At 52.5% G+C, this 17,151-nt stretch overlaps 1 protein-coding gene across 4 annotated transcripts; it reads right to left on the bottom strand.

Moving 5' to 3' along the window:
• Positions 1-22: 22 nt before the first annotated feature.
• Positions 23-15,549, bottom strand: ZSWIM8 (zinc finger SWIM-type containing 8). 4 transcript variants are annotated; one of them, XM_053922954.2, is made up of 26 exons: positions 14,922-15,549; positions 12,642-12,795; positions 12,296-12,390; positions 11,947-12,119; positions 11,665-11,772; positions 11,470-11,551; positions 11,218-11,338; positions 10,618-10,819; positions 10,301-10,476; positions 8,969-9,962; positions 8,194-8,325; positions 7,875-8,054; positions 7,589-7,772; positions 7,278-7,376; positions 6,248-6,372; positions 5,337-5,577; positions 5,081-5,239; positions 4,753-4,981; positions 4,290-4,579; positions 3,910-4,133; positions 2,058-2,546; positions 1,618-1,801; positions 1,344-1,520; positions 1,060-1,179; positions 627-805; positions 23-497 (listed from the first exon to the last, which is right to left on the bottom strand). In XM_053922954.2, exons 1-26 carry the CDS (start codon positions 15,127-15,129, stop codon positions 294-296), a joined length of 5,529 nt encoding a protein of 1,842 aa, XP_053778929.1. In that variant the 5' UTR covers positions 15,130-15,549; the 3' UTR covers positions 23-293. The 4 variants fall into 4 exon arrangements, with proteins under 4 accessions (XP_053778929.1, XP_053778930.1, XP_053778931.1 ...); XM_053922955.1 differs by having other exon boundaries at positions 1,642-1,801; positions 14,922-15,548; XM_053922956.1 differs by having other exon boundaries at positions 1,618-1,692; positions 2,423-2,546; positions 14,922-15,548.
• Positions 15,550-17,151: the final 1,602 nt, after the last annotated feature.

Here is a 17,151-nt window from a genome sequence, read left to right as displayed (position 1 = left end):
AGAAGGGAAAGGCCCAGGCAGATTAGAGTAAAAAAGGAGTTTATATATTTATAAATGCCAAATAAATACCAGAGGCCACCCAACACCCCCTCCCAGATGGGGCTGTTTTCCCCCAACCCTAGGTTTCTAGGGTCTGAGACATCTTGGCCCCAAGCTACAGCCCAAGAGCAGCTGCCAGTCTGGGCTACCAGGGAACTGGGTGGGGATGATCTGTCCAGCCAAGCTCTCCCTGTGTGAGAGGCCCCCATAGCCACAGGCTTGTGTCCCTGTATAGGGCTCTAGGGAGGCCAGATTCAGGGAGAGAAGGTGGTCATCTCGAGTGAGACCCGTTGCCACAGCTCCTTGGTCTGTTTGCTGCGCTTGAGGTTCTGCAGGATGTCGTTGAACTGCATCATGCCCATGGGTGTCAGGCAGAAGGCGCTGCGGGCGCTGCGGATCGCGTTCACAAAGTCGTCGTAGTCGGCAGGGGTCAGGTGAATCAAGCGGTGGTGTATGTACTGGAAGAGGATGTGTGTGGGATGAGCCACTAAACAGAACCAGGCCCCTCTGCCCTTGCATGCTGAGTGATCTGTTCCGTGCCTGCCCAGGAGGTGTTCCACCCTGCTCCACACTTTCCGGGTTGTCACCTGCATGTATGCCTGCTGGCAACGCTGCACCAGTTGGTGGAAGGCCGGGGCACGCAGGTGGTTGTGGGCATGAGCAGGGCTCAGCCGCTGCAGTGTCTCCATGACGATCTCCTGCAGCACAAACGGGCTCAGCACCCCCTTGGCTGCCCCCACACAGAACTGGTGCACGTAGTTCACTCCTGGGGGGCAGGGGGAGGGGCATGAGACGGGGGTGGCCACCTCTGCCCTAGGGACCCAACTTTTCTCTCAGCTCTGGCCTGGCAGAGAGTCTCCCGCCACCCCAGGAGCTGAGGTAGCCCCCGCCCCCACCGCGCACGCACACATACCCGACCAAGGCCTCAACTCTGAGCAAGAGCTAGGAAGTAGGTCTGGGATAGGAAGGTGGGGGAAGCAGGTGGGGGTGGACAATGGTCCTAGGGAGGGGAGGTGTTACCCAGCTTTGCTGCCAGCCCCAGCAACCATTTGACATCATCAGTGTAGGGGGGGGAGCGGGAGAAGTTGTTGGGGTGATCATTATGTGCTCGGCGACCCAGCATCTCCAGTGCCAGCATTCCTGGGAGAAAAGAGTGGGCACACACCATGGGTACATTGTCTTCAACCTATACCCTAACCTGGTACCTGATCCCACAGTAAAATTAAGAACTATGGGAGGTGGTTGTCACTGAAAAGCCTCTGGCACAACTGCAGGTGGGGGTACAGAAAGGGACCTCCTCTCACCAACACGGTAGGCAGCGTGCAGGTGATGTAGGCTGTGTGGGTTGACAGGCTGATTGTGTGTCTCTTCCTCGGGTGGTGGAAAACCTCCGCTCACCAGAGGGCTGGGCTGTGTGGTCAGGGCAGGCAACGAGGCACCCTGGATGGCTGGAAATGTGGATGCTGGATGGACACTGCTCACTGAGGGATGAGAGCCATGTGAGGAACTCAGCCCAAAGAAGGGCAGAGGGAGTTCCCTCCCTACCTCCCCTGCCCAGTGTACCTCCCCTCCATTCACCTGTTCCCTGTCCCCACAACTCACAGGCCACACTGGTGGGCAGTGGGAGCCCTGGCTCTGTGTGATAGGGATGTACTGTGATGGGTGCCATGGAAGGGACAGGGAAAGACACAGCAGTGGCAGCAAGTGAGGGGGGAGTCACTGAGTATGGGTACTGAGCCCCCAGGAATGCAGGATGCACACCCTAGAGACAGAAAGAGGAAGAAAAGGAAGAGACCAAAATTACATTAGGATGTAACTCTCCCTTTCATCCCACAACTGGGTATCCCTACATTTCTTTCCTTAGTTGGGCTGGGTTCCCCAGAGTCCCACCACCTCATCCAGGACTCTTCGACAGCCCTATTCTCCCAGAATACCCCACTCCAACCCTCCCCCATGAACTCCTGATATTCTCCTACATGCCCAAGCTCCCCCCACCCCCAACAGAACACTGGTCTCACCTGTGGGTATGCGGAGCTGGGCACAGGGAAGACGGCAGGCCGGGGCATATGAGGCATGGGGTGGGCGGGGTGAGCTGGGTGGGTGAGGTATTGAGGGCTGCAGGGCAGGTGGGGCTGTAGAGCAGTATAGGGGTGCAGGCCAGGGGAATGACCATGCCCCAGTCCTGGACCTGGATATAAACTGGACCCCACTGAGATGACTGGCACCACTGTGGCTGCTGCTGTCACTGCTGCTGCTGCCACTGTAACCGGCTCAGTCCCTGGGCCCCCCCTGCCCTCAGGCAAACCCCGCCCAGCCTCCCCAACTGCCCTGATCCCACTGGCACTACAGCTTGTAGCCCCTTCACGGGCTGTGGATGAGCCACCTGCTGTTTGCTCATATAGCCAGAACCACTGGTGTGCAACCTCAAACAACACTTCGGGGTATACACCCCCACCCTTAGCCGCCTCTTCCACTGCCATACAAGCCTTCTCCAACATCAGGTTATCCTGGAAGGGAGGAGGACAGAGGGTTAAGGGGGAAGGGCTTCACTTGGGGTAACACTCCATCTCCTCCAGAGCTGGCTGATTCCCAGGGACACACCAGGGGTCAGGGCCAATGCTCTGTCAGAGCAGTGAAAGCTTCACACAGACACAGCAAATACTTGCTGACCATACAAGTTAAGGCCCAGGTTACAGTCCCAGTTCCAAACTAATTTAGCCACTTGGTCCCAACCAAGCCCCATCACGCCCCAAGGCCTTCCCGTAGCATTCCATCGTAGTGATCATCTTGGTGCCTACATTATAGGCCTCTATTTCCTTATTGGTAAAATAGGAACAATTCTAACCTCACAAATGTAAGGTAAAGGAAGTAACGGCTGTGAAAGAACATTAATATGTTGTTGGGGACAGCCCTGCCTGGTTTCAGAAGCTGTAACCCCCCATGGCTAAGGCTGAGTGAGACCTTGGGACTATAAACCACTAAGGAGACAAAGCTTATCTACCTGGCAGGGGTGCCGCCTCTGCCTCCTTTACTTCACCCTGCTTGGCCCCGAACAGATGACTGGTTAGCCAATGACAGGTAAGATTCCTCAAGGAAGGAACGACTTAAGACAGGCACAATCATGAAGGGGCCCGCAGAGAAGGACTTAGGGGACTATAGAAAAATGGTGATGGACCCTCATCTCTTGGCTTTGTCATAGCCTGAGTCCTCATTCTGTCTGTAAAAATTCTCCTAATCTCTTGGCTGCCCACAACCCCCACCTGACTTAAGCCTAAAACAATGCGGAGGCGGGTAAGGCCCTGTGGTAGAAAAGGTGGTTCCCTGGGGCGATCGGGCCTAAGTAAGAATCCTGTGAAAATCCTGTGAAACCTGCTTTGCTAAGAATGCCCTCAATTTAAATGATAAGGGTCCAAGCATAAAATGAGTTTCCCAAAGTTTCATGGCCCTTTGGCTATCTGACCTGACTCAGAATAACCCTCGTAATTCTTTGAGCATCTCTACTGTTTGATCATTACCGCCTGACAATGACTGATGAGCTTTATGTATATGCCCTGTATTCCTGTGCAAATTAAACCTAATAAAAGCCCACTGAGGAACAGGATCAAGGCCCTTCTCCTTTGAGAAACCAGCCTCCTTTCCTCCCCGAGCAGATCATGGCTTGGTAGAATTATTCTCATCCGTAACGGGTGGGAGGCTCTGCTGGACAAAGCTCCACTAGGGAATGTCAAGTGTCACCACTGAGAGGACAAATTGGATAGTTTGTGAATTCCAGGATGTGGAAATCAAGAGCTGGGCCACCAGCTTCCCCCATGGCCCAAACTTCTTGCCTAGATGCCCCAAAGCAGGTCCCCAGATTGCCTGTAGAAATACCTGCTCCTTGCACTGTACCAGGGCCCTCTGGATCTCATTGGGGTTCAACGCATGGGCGTGAGGCAGGCAGCTTAGGGCTAGCTCCGCAGCTGCCCTCACCATATTGGAATCGCGTGCCCGAGATGCCCTGTCAGCCAGAGATGCAACCTCAGGAGGTGTCAGGTGCCCATCCCAGCATTCTACCAGTATAGTCAGCGCTGCACTGCCAATCTCCATTGCCTGGCCTTGGGGAAAGGAGAAAAAGAGCTGTGTCAGCAAGAGCACCCCTGGGGAGTGGAAATTGGTGTCTCTCCTATCAGATCAATAACTCCAGAGGGATAAGGCTCTTATCTTCATCAATTAATCCCCTTCCCATACCCAAATCAAAACATTGGATTTACCTGTAATCCAGGAAACGTGGGAAGAATAGGTACGTGAAAGCCAGTTGGGAGAAACAAAGTTGTGCAGGCCAAGGGCGTAAAGCCCAATCTCGAAGGCGCAAAGGTGCAGGTTGCGGTGAGGACCCTGGTGGCCCCCTGAGGAAGATGGGTGTGTGAAAATGGAAGTGCTGCTGTTGCCCCCTGCCTTGATCAGCACCGTCTTCGCCAGCTCGAAGTAGAAGTGTGCAGCTGCCTCTGACGGCTGATTGGGTACATGGGGAGCATGACTCTCGGGACGGCGGCCCTTGTACCTGAAGGGGCAATGGGGTAGGGACGGGGATTGGGGTTTCTCTGAAATGGGCGTCCAGGTGGGTTGGGAAAGACCAGGGTAAGTGAGGACGTTGCGAGGACAATATTTGGATTATACTAGGAATGCGGCTCTGAGGGTGGGCCAGATCAGAGATAAGTATTTCTTCCCACTGACCTGCCAACTTCAACAGTCTTTGCTCGGGCCCCTCCACTGGCACTGGCCCGGCGACTTCCACTGGAAGACGAAGAGCCCAGGGAATCTGAGGAAGAGCTGCTAATGCTGTCACTGTCCTGTCCTCGACCCCAAGAGGTGGGGGCCCAGCCCCCTCGAAGTGGCCTCCGGCTTAAGGTGGGGGAGCTATCCGATGTTGTTTCAGGGGCACTGCTGTCAATGCTGGCCATGCCTAACCCGGCCCCCCCAAAAGACAAGTCAGTCTCAGAAGTTCCAAACGTCAGACTCCAGGAATATCCTTCCCACCATGTCACCCCCTGGGCTGTCATACCTGTGTGCTTCTTCTTAGGCCGCCCTGGAGAGCCCCAGCCCCGTCCATTGTAGCCTCCACGACTGCCAAGTGCAAGGCGGCTGGGAACCTTCCCTTCCAGCCTTGGGGTCAAAGCCGCCTCAGATGGGAGACCCTCACAGGGGGAATGTGGGGAACTCTCTAGGTGGGGAAAATAGGACATTGGGATTAACCCAGGAAAGGGGAATCCAACATGGTTCCATACCACTCATCCCCCTGCCCAGGGCCCCCACCTCACCAGGCACATTCTTCTCTGTGAAGCCCTCAGTGGGGCCTGGCCCAGCCCCAGCCACATTCCCTGGCTGAGCAGACCCTGCAGAGCCTGAGGTCAGTGGTTGCAGGGCCCCTGGGGCAGATGGGCCCCCATGCTTTGAAGGAGACCTCTGGCTGGCTGTGGCTGGGCGGCTGGATGAGTAGAACGAACTCAGGGTCTGTGGCTTATGCGTCTGGCTCTCTCGGTCCAAAAGTTTGTCTAAGATCTGGAGGACAGAGAAGCAGTGACAGGATGCCCTTTATATCCAGACGTCTGCTAGAAACAGCTTCACACTACCTCCTCAAGAAGGCTTCCTCAGTTATAATCATAGGAAAACCTCCTGGAACAGCGATTTTCAGCCTTTTTCATTTCATGGCACACAAACTAATTACTAAAATTCTGCAGCACACCAAAAAAAATTCGTTTTTGCCCATCTGACAAAAAAATAGGTGTAATTTTGATATATTCACACCAGGTAGCTTATTGTTGTCTTGGCTGTTGCCATTTTTTTTATTTGACAAATTAAGGGAAAAGAGATCGGTGCCCCTGACTAAACAGTCAGGCATTGCAAGTTTTAAAAATTCTTGCAGCACACTGGTTAAAAATCGCTATTCTAGAAAATAGAGGCTGTCTTAATATCTTGGTATCCTCTATAACACTTAACACAAGTGAATGAATGACCGACTTTATGCTTCTCTTCTTCCACCCTCTGCCCAAGCACTCCTGTAAGAACCACTGGTCTCTCTCGTTCTTTATGAGGTGTCCCCAAGACTCCCCACTTATCTCCTGTGGGCAGAATAATTCTTTTCTCATTGTACTGGAAACCCCTGGGAAAGATGGTGGAGCCTGCTCTCTTCCCCTCTCAAAATCCCAGTACCTCAGGTAAAATCCCTTACCTTTTTGAGCTTGGCCTGATCATCCTTGTAAGTGATCATTAGTGCCAATGCCAGGTCACCCTTCTCCCGACGCGTACCTTCACACAGGAGGGGATGCTCTGCCTCACTCACAGTTGTCTTCATGCCTGTAAGAAGGAGGGGCTCATGGAAATTGAGAATTACCCATAACTCCCAAGACAGCAAAGGTAAACAGGCCAGGGCTCCTCAGCCACCAGCACATAAGGTCAGGAGTTCTCCTGGTCCAACCCACATCCCCTATGCAAGGCCCCCACTGCCTATTACACTCAGCCTAGCTAAGCTCTGGTCTGCTTTTTAAGACCTTCCTAACTTTGGCCCGCTCTACCTTCCTGGCATATCCAACACTTTAGGGAAGTTGGGCTCCTCAGTCTCACGAACACTTGACTGCCTCTATATCTTTAGTCATGGTATTTTGTGCCCCCACATAGAACTTAACTGATGTTTTAAACCACATTCCACATTCTACCCCTCCCTGAGGCCTTTCCCTAGATTTTTGTTTCACTGACCTTACAGCACTGAAAACCCACAGCACCCTTTTTTTTTTTAAATCCTCACCAGAGAACATTTTTTTCATTGCTTTTAGAGAGAGAAAGGGAGAGAGAAACATTGATGCAAGAGAGAAGCACTGATTGGTTGCTCCCCGTACGCACCAGGACCGGGGATCGTAGATGTTGGGACCAGGGACTGTACATGTCCAGACTGGAAGCGGCACCCACCTGTCCCTGGACCAGGAATTAAACCTGCAACCCAAGCGTGTGCCCTGTCCAGGAGCTGAACTCGCAGCTTTTCAGGGGACAATGTTCCAAGCAGCTGAGCCACACCAGCCAGAGCAACACAGCGCACATTTTTGCCCTAAATTCTTAAGTGTCTCATAGGCACTACGTGAATCACACATGTCCATCCTGGCTTTCCCATGACCACAGAGCCCCTTTAGAAGAAGGCCCACATCTCATGCCCTTCACAGTCTGGGCCAGGTGTAGCTCAGATATGCTCAAGGTACTGACATACTCACCCAAGGCAGCAACTGCTGCCTCAAATCCAAGCTCCTCATCCCCAGGCATCTCGTTGTTCCAGTTGCGACTTGGGGGCCGGGAACCCGTGGGAGAAACCACTGAATGAAAGTTAGGAGTAAGTGAGGCAGACAGAAGTATCATGGGAAAAAATGAAAGGGAGGGAACCCAAGACCCTCATTACTCTAGACCCTCCCATGAAGCTGCCAGATGGGTCCTAGGCAATTCAGAGCCTTGGGACTCTTGGTTTTTCCTTAGAGAAAGCTACCCCTGCCTCAGAGTCCCCCACTTGCTGTAGAGTCAGGCACCGTACCTGGAGCACAGAGAACATCAAAGATGAAACTGGCCAACATGAGAGGCAAAACAGGCCGATAGTCACACAGCGTCCCCTCCCGAAGCTCCTCTGCCCGACACCTCATGGTACTCATCTCACTTGGACCCAAAGGAATCTTCTTGAGCAAGGCAGCCACCTCAGACTCCTGGTATGCCAGCTTCACCTGAAGGCAAAGGAATGACCTCAGACCCCTAATACCTCAATGGAGATCAAGATGTAAGGCTCTGAGGAGATTACAGTATAAGCCTCAGACAGAACCTCTGACCTCCAAGGCCTTGGTGGAAGCCGGGGGCCGCTGCAGCTCCAAGGCAAACATGCCGACTCGAAAAGCCAGGTTGTGGTGCTCCGGGCGTTCACTGAGCACTGTCAACAGGAAGGCTGCCTTGGTCAGGGTGTTGGTAGCTACCCAGGTCTGACGGCTCGTAGATACCTTGTTCTTCTTGCCCTAAACAGAGAAGCACAAGGAGGCAGGCAGATGAGTCTGGCTCACCTTGGTGGAAGGAGAAGGAGGCTCTCACTTGGGGTGGGGCATGGGAGAGGATTAGGGATCAATGGGGAAGGCTGAAGAAGGGGATCTCTCTCACCTTGGCAGGGGGCGGCTCTACCTTGAGGTCAGGTGGGTTGGCTAGCAGGTCCTGGGCAAGCTCCACGGTGAGGCGGCAGGCCTCACTGCTGTAGCCATGCGCATGCAAGGCCTCTGCACAGGCAAATAACACCTGGAGAGAGGCCATGGGCAGCAGACAGGTTGAAGCCCCAACTTTCAAGGGCAGGACACCATACTCACTCATACAGCAAACATCCCGTAAGCACTTATTATATGCTAGGCCTATGCCGGTCCTGGGTATACCACAGGAACTCATCTGGTTACAGAAACAAACACAAACCAGTGTGAAGCCAACTACTAGGAAAGGTCATTGGGACCTGGGACAGGGGGGCAGACGCAGGGAAGACTTCCTAGAGGAAGTGACCTGTAAGATCTCTTGAGACCTAAAGGACAGGAGCTAACCAAGTAAGGTGAGGGAAGAACATGCCAGGCAGAAAGCCCAATCTATACAAAAGCACAGACGCACGAGAGCATGGCAGGCCACAGGAATGGTTCGAATGACTGAAGTGTAAGGACTGAGTAGCTAGATGAAGCTGGAAAAGCATGCAAAGATCATGCCAAGGACTTTCATTTTTTAAACAAAGGGCAATGGGAAAGTACACAAGTTTTAAGCAGCAGTGACACAATCAGACATTTCAGGAAAACTAATATGAAAGCACTGAAGAATGGACTGCAAGCAAGGCCAGTCAGTAACGTGCTGTAGGGTTCTAATAGTCATGCGCTGGCCAGCTGTGGCTAATGCACAGTCTTCTCACCTCCATGCGGCTCTCCTGTTCCAGTGGCTTCAGTCCAGCAAACAGGTCGTGCTCCTCCCCAGCCCCACCCTCGGCCTTCTCTTCCTCGCCCCCAGCCCCGTCCTGGGCATTCAGATAATATGCCTGGTAGTCATCATCCTCCTCTTCAACTGTAGCGGCTGCCTCTTTGGTTTTGGGGAGCCCACTGCCACTCTCATCTGTGGAATGGAGGTCATCCCGGCTACAGACTTCCCCAGGTAGGCCAGGGGGGCCAGCAGAGGCTGTGGGAGGTTCAGGCCCTTCTGAGAAGTACACGCCACCATCTTCTTCGTAAGTATCTGGGGGTTCAGGAAGGAAGGTAGAAGGGCCTCGGGAGCCACCAGAGAAGGAGCAGGGCGGCGGGCTTTCAGGGAATCCACCAAAGGTGCTGGCCTCTGCACCCAGGACCAGGCTGCTGTCATCCAGGCTCATCTCAGCCAGATCGGGCTCCAGGGAGCTGTCTTCGCTGCTTAGTCGTCTCTTGCTCCCACCACCGCCTGCTGAGCCCTTGCCTCCACTGCCAGCCCCACCCAGTGCCTTGGCTTTGCCCCCACCTGGACCCATCTTATGCAGAGCCTTATCTCCCCCCTCAGCTGAGAGGCGGCGAGTACCCCTCTGCGATGAGGGGATCCCCTCACCCAACCCCTTTCGTTTAGCCCCAAGTTCCTTGGGCCGCACAGCGGGCTCAGTAGGAAGAGGGCGAGGCCGCTCCCGGGATTCCTCCAGGCCCCCAGATCTGGAGGCGCCTGGCCGAGGGGGCAGGGCTCGGGCCCAGCACAGTGCCAGCTTCCGGTCAGTGCCGCTGTAGGTAACACCAGGAAGTGGGTAGGCCTCTTCCCAGTTGAAGTAGCAGGCCTCCACTGCTGGCCGGAAGCCAGGGAAGAGCCGGTCCAGGGTCTTCTTGTGCTGTCCCCGCTTCACATTCTCAATCACCTTCAGTTGCCACTGGCGGAGCTGCGCACACAGTTCCCTGCGGCTGTGGAAACAAAGGGGCGAGGCTGCTAGGGGACTACACTCTGCACTGAGAAGGGATGAAGGGGGTGGAGGAGACATAAACCTCAAGGAGGGCACAGGGAAGGACCCAGGGAAGAACTTAAGCCAACTGCCTCCAAAACTTGGGATTTGGGAAAGCGGGTGCTATTAAGGGGAGGGAAAGAAGAAAGCCTCTCACTGAAAGGACTCATAAGTCACTGAGTAATCCTAACATGCACCATCTCCCACTTCCCTAGGACTAGAAGAATGGTACATCTGTATGTGGACAACGAGATGAGGCTGGGTCTGTGCGGGCTGTAGTGAGCACAGGAGGGGACTCACCGCTGGGGGCTGAGTGCAGGGTCCAGCACAGCCAACCTCCACAGTGTGACCATCTCGTCACACATGCTGGCACATGCATGGGCCGCCACCTCTGACTGCCCATTGCTACGACCCGTGTGCCCACTGGCGCTGCTGTGTGATGCTGAGGTGCGCACACTATACCACCAACCTGTTATCTGGAAACAAAGCGAGCTCTGAGATACACCAAAGAGCTTGGAGAAAGAGTAGCCCTCCCCAGTGTCTGTCAGCCTAAGGGAATGAGGTTAAGGGAAGGGGAAAATGAACCACCATGGGGCTACCCAGCTCTGGGGAGTTACCTGTTCATAGGTGAGGCACTGGTCAGTGAGGATTTCCAACAAGGGGGCAGCATTGCTGTCCCTCCGCTTGAACATCTCTCGCACGATGCTAAGCAGATTCCAGACACCCTCTGGCTCACGGCCCCTCAGAGGGCGCAGCAGACATGCCCATTCAGCTGCGGCCGGAGGCTCCGTGGAAGACAGATACATGGAGTTCACATCACTGTGAAAGTAGTGGAGTGGAAAATGATGACCCTAAGATGGGACTGAATAAAGCAGATGAAAGGGCTTTGACACAAAAGGAACACTAACCCAAAATACACAGTATGTGGAATAAAGGATGTCCATGACAAGGATTCTAAATCTCTGCCTCGGTCTCCCAACCCCTCAAAGGAAGAAAAATAACTTCTGCCCTGCCTAGCTAAGAAAAGACCACTCTGTGACTATGTAAACCTACAAACATCCACTGGAGTATTAGAGACATCTTTGGTGTGTCAGGCACTGTACCAGTGCAGGGAACAAAAGGTGGGAGGCACAAGCATTAATAGAACAAAGGATCCATCAACAGCCTGAGGGACGCTCCCTTTCCACCACACACAAGGATGAACAGAGCCAATTTACCTGAAGACCACAGGGGAGGGGCCACAGAACTTGTGCAGTGTCTTCTTGATGTTGTCAGTAAGAGTAGATTCATCCAAATACCAAGTACTCTGGTCAGAGGCCGAGGGCCCTGCTGTGGGGTCTGGGAGTGATAGGCAGTTAGTCACCTAGAGACAGGGACCTGGATTTGCCTGACAACAGCAAGCCTTTAGTAAGTGGTGCTCTGCACTACAGGTTCTCTGTCTTCCTACTGCCCTTTCTCACCACACTCACCTGGGGCTCCGCACACTGTATTGATGGCTGTGGACTGGGAGGACAGGAGTTCATCCAGGAGGCGCTGGGCTGTGGGCAGGATCTGAGGGGAAAAGTAACAAAAGCATAGGTGATCCAAGGAAGCCTGGGCCTAATAGGAAGGCTGATAGGGCAGCCCTGGAGCTAGCTGGAGGAGCGCGTGCCGACCTCACTCACCTGCTGAGGGAGCTCACTGATGAGGTACTGAGCAAACTTCTGCAACTGGTCCCTCTGTAGCCTAGATAGGGACTCTGAGACTGGGGCCCGCAGACAGACTGCAGAAGCCTGGGGGGACAGACAGAGAAACAGAACAATCTGAGAAAGGCTTGCTAGTGCTGAACCTGAGACTAGAGAGGCTGAGTAGGGGAGGCGAGGGGGCTCACATGGTGGCCAAGCATGCAGCAGAGAAGAGGGGGATGGAGCGTAGGATAGGGCCAGGATAAATTGGGAGGGCCTCACGTTGTGGATTCGGAAGAGACAGAGTGCCACGACATGGGTGCACCATTTGGCCCCAGCCCCACAGGTGCAGCTGCAGGAAGTGACCCGGCAGCGGTCAAACATCACAGCCACGTTGTAGGCCCCTTTTGGGGGGACCATCTGAGGTGGCACCACTGTAGCACTCAGATGGAACCCTGGGGAGAAACACAGGTATGGTCAGAAAGAGCCATTAAGACATAAGTCTGTGCCCCCAACTCTAGTCCTGTAGTTATTTGGACAACCTGCTCCAGCTTCTTGTGGTAAGTCCTTAATTCATAACACATGGGATGGGAGGAGCATGAGCTGCCACAGGGCCCGATGGGACTCTTACCTATCTGCAGTGGGTCCTTCACGGCCCTCATGCGGAACAGCTGGTCCCCTCGCTGGAATTCATCTGCACTGCCATTGGCCAGGCATGAATACAGCCTGGTGGGGAAGAAGAGGAAGACACAGCCCCAGGTCAGCAAATGACCTCTGCAGACCCTGTCAGAGACCACAATCCCCTGGGCGCTCTCTCCCCAGTGTCACTCCCTCTTGGGAAAAATCCTAGGCACTCCCTCCTCCCCTTGTCTTTTTACTACAGCCCCAAATACAATATCTCCTTTGTTGTGTGGAAAGCCCACCTCACTGTGCGAAATACAGGACCCCACTCCCCACCATCAGTCCTTTAGCCTCACCGAATATCCTCTTCATTCTCAGGGAAGCTCCAAAAAGCAATTCGGAGTTGTAGCTGCTCAGGCACCGGGGGGTAAACTTTCTCCACCACTTCAAATGGAATATGAAATGCTACCTGCTTTGCTGACAGCTCCACCAATGGGATCACTAGTCCATCTTTGGTAACAAAGGTTGAGGTGAGGAGAAATGAAAACAGCCATGATTACTTGGCACCAATGCCAGTGCCACATCTTGGGCCCCACCTCCACTATGAAAGAAAGGGGAGATCTGGATGAAAAACCAAAGGACCCTCCTGTCAGGACACACTACTAACCCTTAAAACTCTATCGGGGGAAAGGGAGCTCAATGACCTCAGCCCACAGCCTGCTACCTAAGGTCTCAAATAGAAGATATCAGGGATATCCCAGAAACCCCTGGTCAAACAGGAGTGTTGTTCAGGACCCTAGCAACTAAGACCTTTCACAAGCCTCAGCGTCTAATTTCCCATCTATCTACCACTTTAGATTCATATTACATTGTTAACATCTCTCCTCTGACACGCTCTTCTTCAAATGCCTTTTTACTATCCCTTTTTCTCTAGATGACTCCAGACCTCTATTTAAGGAGGGAAGACAGACCAGAGCCCAAAAAGAGGGACCTCCAAAACAAGAGAGGCTGTACTTCCTTTGGCGCACCTGAACTCCAACTTCCTACCACAGAAGCCCTGGGGGGAGGGAGGAGACATAGGCTGTCCCAAGGGAACAGAACTGGTACTTCTGGAATCACCTGCAGTAGGATGGAGTTACCACTCAAGGTTTCCCACTGTTTTAATCAAAAAGCAGTGAAACAACACATTACATAGCTTACCAAACTGCTAGTCCGACTAGAAAACGGACAGAAAATCATGGAGCTGAAAGGAACCTTTTTTCCTTTCTTTTTTACTGTTAATCTCCTTATTTTACAAATAGGCAATTGAGGGTAGCCCTGGACAGGAGAGGGGTTGGGGGAATGACATGTTTTCAAAGATTTTAACCTATTCAGGAAGATATCAGTGTGTTAAAAATCTTCACCACCATGAGTTCATACTTCCCTCAAAGCGGGGGAGCTCTAAGCCTCCAGGCCACCCACATGCAAATATGAAAGAAGCAGAGAAGCCATAGAAGACCCACAGTGAAGCTGCCTATGACCTGTGTGTGTGCTGGGGGTATCCACAGAGCACATGCTCTCTCCCCAGCCGAAGCTGAGTACTGCCACTCCTAAAAAGTAGCACATGTACATGTCTTTCTGTCCCAAAGGGGTGCCAGAAATCTCTGCAGGGCAGTTTGGAAAAAAGGACCTTTGGAATAGCTAGAGTGGACTCACAAATCAAACTCCTCAACTGCTGAAAAAGTCAGCTTCCACTGAGGCCCAGGACAAAAACTGGGCTGTGAGGAAGGCAGGGAAAGGATTTGGTGAGTCCTGAGCCTTCCGAGCTTCTCTTATCACTCTCCTCTCTATCCTCTTCAAAACAAAATTCTTTACAGCACCTACTGGTTAATTCACTGGAAGACCCAAGGATGAAAGAAGCTCACAGTGAAAACCAGGAAGAGTGCTCATTTGGAGACTCCAGAGACAATTACTCACAACCTTCCCCCAGGGCCCAGATGATGGAAATCTAAGGCTGTTGATCCAGTGGCCCCAGCCTTGGATTCTGACAGATGTTCAATATGGCCAGGAACCAAACGTCTGAGCTGCACTTGTGGAACTATGGAATCTCCTTCACAGATCGGTTCATCTCCACTTTCTTCTGAGTGGAATCCCTTCCCGGTGCCGCTGGGATCAGAGATGTCACTCTGAATCAAGAAGCTCCCAGTGCACTTTGCAATGGGATGACCCACCTCGAATGGTCACTTCTTCACAATCCACCCCCTACCCACATTCTTGTCTACTTTCTGGCTTGCCTTAGGCTGAACTCGGTTAAGTATTCCCAAGTCCGATAAGATATTCTTTCTTATCCATCTCTAAGGCAAATGCACAACAAAAGATCTACTTTCTGCCGCTAATAATCCTGTTCAACCCAGGATTTCCCAGCCATCATCCCAACTTACTCACACTAACACACCCGCGCGCGCACACACACACACACACAGGCTGGCGTGGAGAAGCCACCCCAGAAAGACTACAGAAGCGAACCCTTTAGTCCTTTAGTTCAAAGCTTGATACAGCTCGTGGTCCAGGACACCTCCCGAGCAGGAACAGCTCTCGAGCAAGGCCGGAGCAGGGCCTGCCCGTGCCCCTCCCCCCAACCCCCAGCTCTCCGTCACCTCGCATTCTGGTACCGCCACTGCCACCTCCGCCACCGCCGCTGGTGGGGGAGTTGGGCCCCACTGACTGTTTGCGCCATCCCCGCCAGTTCTGGCAGAGGCTCTCGGCCTCGGAGATGAAGGAACATAGCGAATCCTCCTCAAAGCGGTCCGAATCCTCGAATGAGAAGCGCTCTCCGTCTTCCCACTCTGCGAACATCAGCTCCATAGGGCCCGCACCCCCCGGGGCCGGGTCCCCCCCCGCGGATCCGGGGCCTGGGCCGCCGGCCGGGGACTGAGGGGAGGCCCGGGGCCTGAGGGGCGAGCCGGGGCTGGGGGTGGCCGGGGCGCTCAGGGCGGCCGTGCCGGGCGAGGATTTCAGGCCTGGGAGAGATACGGGACCGGGCCTCGCCCAACTGCGAGGTGCGAAGGAGGATCACGGCCAGTCTGCGAGACCCAGGGCCCGGTCGAAGCGCACGGCAGCCGGGGCCTCTCGGTAGCTGCGGCACCGCCTCCCCCATCAGCTGATCTGAACTTCCGGCCGCGCCGGCCACCACCACTTCCGCCCTCGCGCGCTCGGAGACCGGACCCAGTAGGTGCCGAAGTAGGGGCCCTGTGTGTTTAATTCCTGCATTTCCTGCTTTTTTTCCCCTTGAACTCACCCTCAGATACAATAAAAGGAAGCCAACCCCCAAAGGTAAACAAAACGACTACAGATCCCAGCAATAACTTGGCGTCCCTAATGTCACCAAGGAATAAACATTCGCCAGGCACGCCGGGAATCGTAGGCTGTCAAGCAACAACACAGGAACCATTGGATAGTTATTGTCCTAATTCGGGATTTGCCTCGGGCGGCTTCACCTTCTGGGAATTGTAGTCCAGAAGCCCGCATTCCAGAAGACTTTATAGAGGAAGTCCAATTGGGGCGTTTGATTTCAGGAAATGGTTGTACTTTTTGTCAGTGGGGTCTTTAAGTCTAGGGGTTCTTAGCCTTCTGTGTGCCACCGACTCTTCAGCAGCCTGGTAAAGTCCCTGGATCCCCTTCTCGGATTGTTTATAAATGCACAAAATAAATTTATGAGAATTGTAAAGGAAACCAATTATGTTGAAATACAATTACCAAAATATTAGTAAACTTGTAGCACAGTAACATTTATTTAAACATTACATAAGATCCAGCAGCAAGTATAATAACAGCTACAATTATTTTCAAACTAGTGATGAGCATAAATGATACTGAAGTACCTGTAACAAACTGTAATATGATATGAAAGTACCATGATTCCATATTGGTATTTCTAATGATACCGTGGCTTATTTCCCACAGTCCTAACTGAAATGCTAAATCAGTTGTGGTTAAAGATAAACATTTTTTTCCCATCGATGATCACAGATCTCTTGCTGGGTGTCTACTGACTCTTGGTTAAGAACTCCTTAGTCCAAAGTGCTTAACCACTGAACCTCTTCTTATAGCTAAAAGCCCCAGCTTGCAGAACCAGACAATTGCTCAGTACTCTACCCATGGAATATGAGGACTATAGGAAGAAGTACTTGTGGGGAGGATCAGGGAGGGAAGACCCCTTCTTTAACTTCATAATTATCCCACTGGAATCTTTAAAAAAATAAGTGGATAATTATCCCACTGGAGCTTTAAAAACCCCACTGATCCCTTTGTCCATATAATACTGGGAGGTACAAAGGTTCAATGAGTTATGACTAAAAGGGTAGAGTATACATAAAATGCTATACAGTTGTTTCTAACATGGGGGGGTCACAAAAATAAATGCCTTTAGTAACTGAGTGGATGAGAGACGCAGATAGGTGACACAAAGTAGTAACTGCCAATTTAGTCTTGGTTGCACTATTTTGGGGAGTCCAATGGACAGGCCCCTGAAAAATGGAGAGGAATAAACCAGCTATATTTGATTATTGCCATATGGTAATGAGAAAGTAGGGTTGCCAGATCTTTCCATTGTTTTTAAAGAAAAGCTGCCCTGACTGGTGTGACTCAGTGGATTAGGTGCCAGCCTGTAAACCAAAGGGGTGCTGGTTCAACGCCAAGTCAAGGCACATGCCTGAGTTGCAGGCCAGGTCCCCAGTAGGGGGCACTCAAGAGGCAACCACACATTGATGCTTCTCTCTCTCCCTCCCTTCCCCTTGCTCTGAAAAATAAAATAAAAATAAAATCTTTAAAAAAAGAAAAAAAAGCTAAAAAGTGGATTTTTTAAAAATGACATTTCCCCACCCTGGT

The sequence above is a fragment of the Desmodus rotundus genome, chromosome 4 (genome assembly GCF_022682495.2).
Source record: "Desmodus rotundus isolate HL8 chromosome 4, HLdesRot8A.1, whole genome shotgun sequence".
NCBI lineage: Eukaryota > Metazoa > Chordata > Mammalia > Chiroptera > Phyllostomidae > Desmodus > Desmodus rotundus.
Note: the sequence above shows the minus strand (reverse complement) of the source record. Positions and strands in the feature narration are given on the sequence as shown.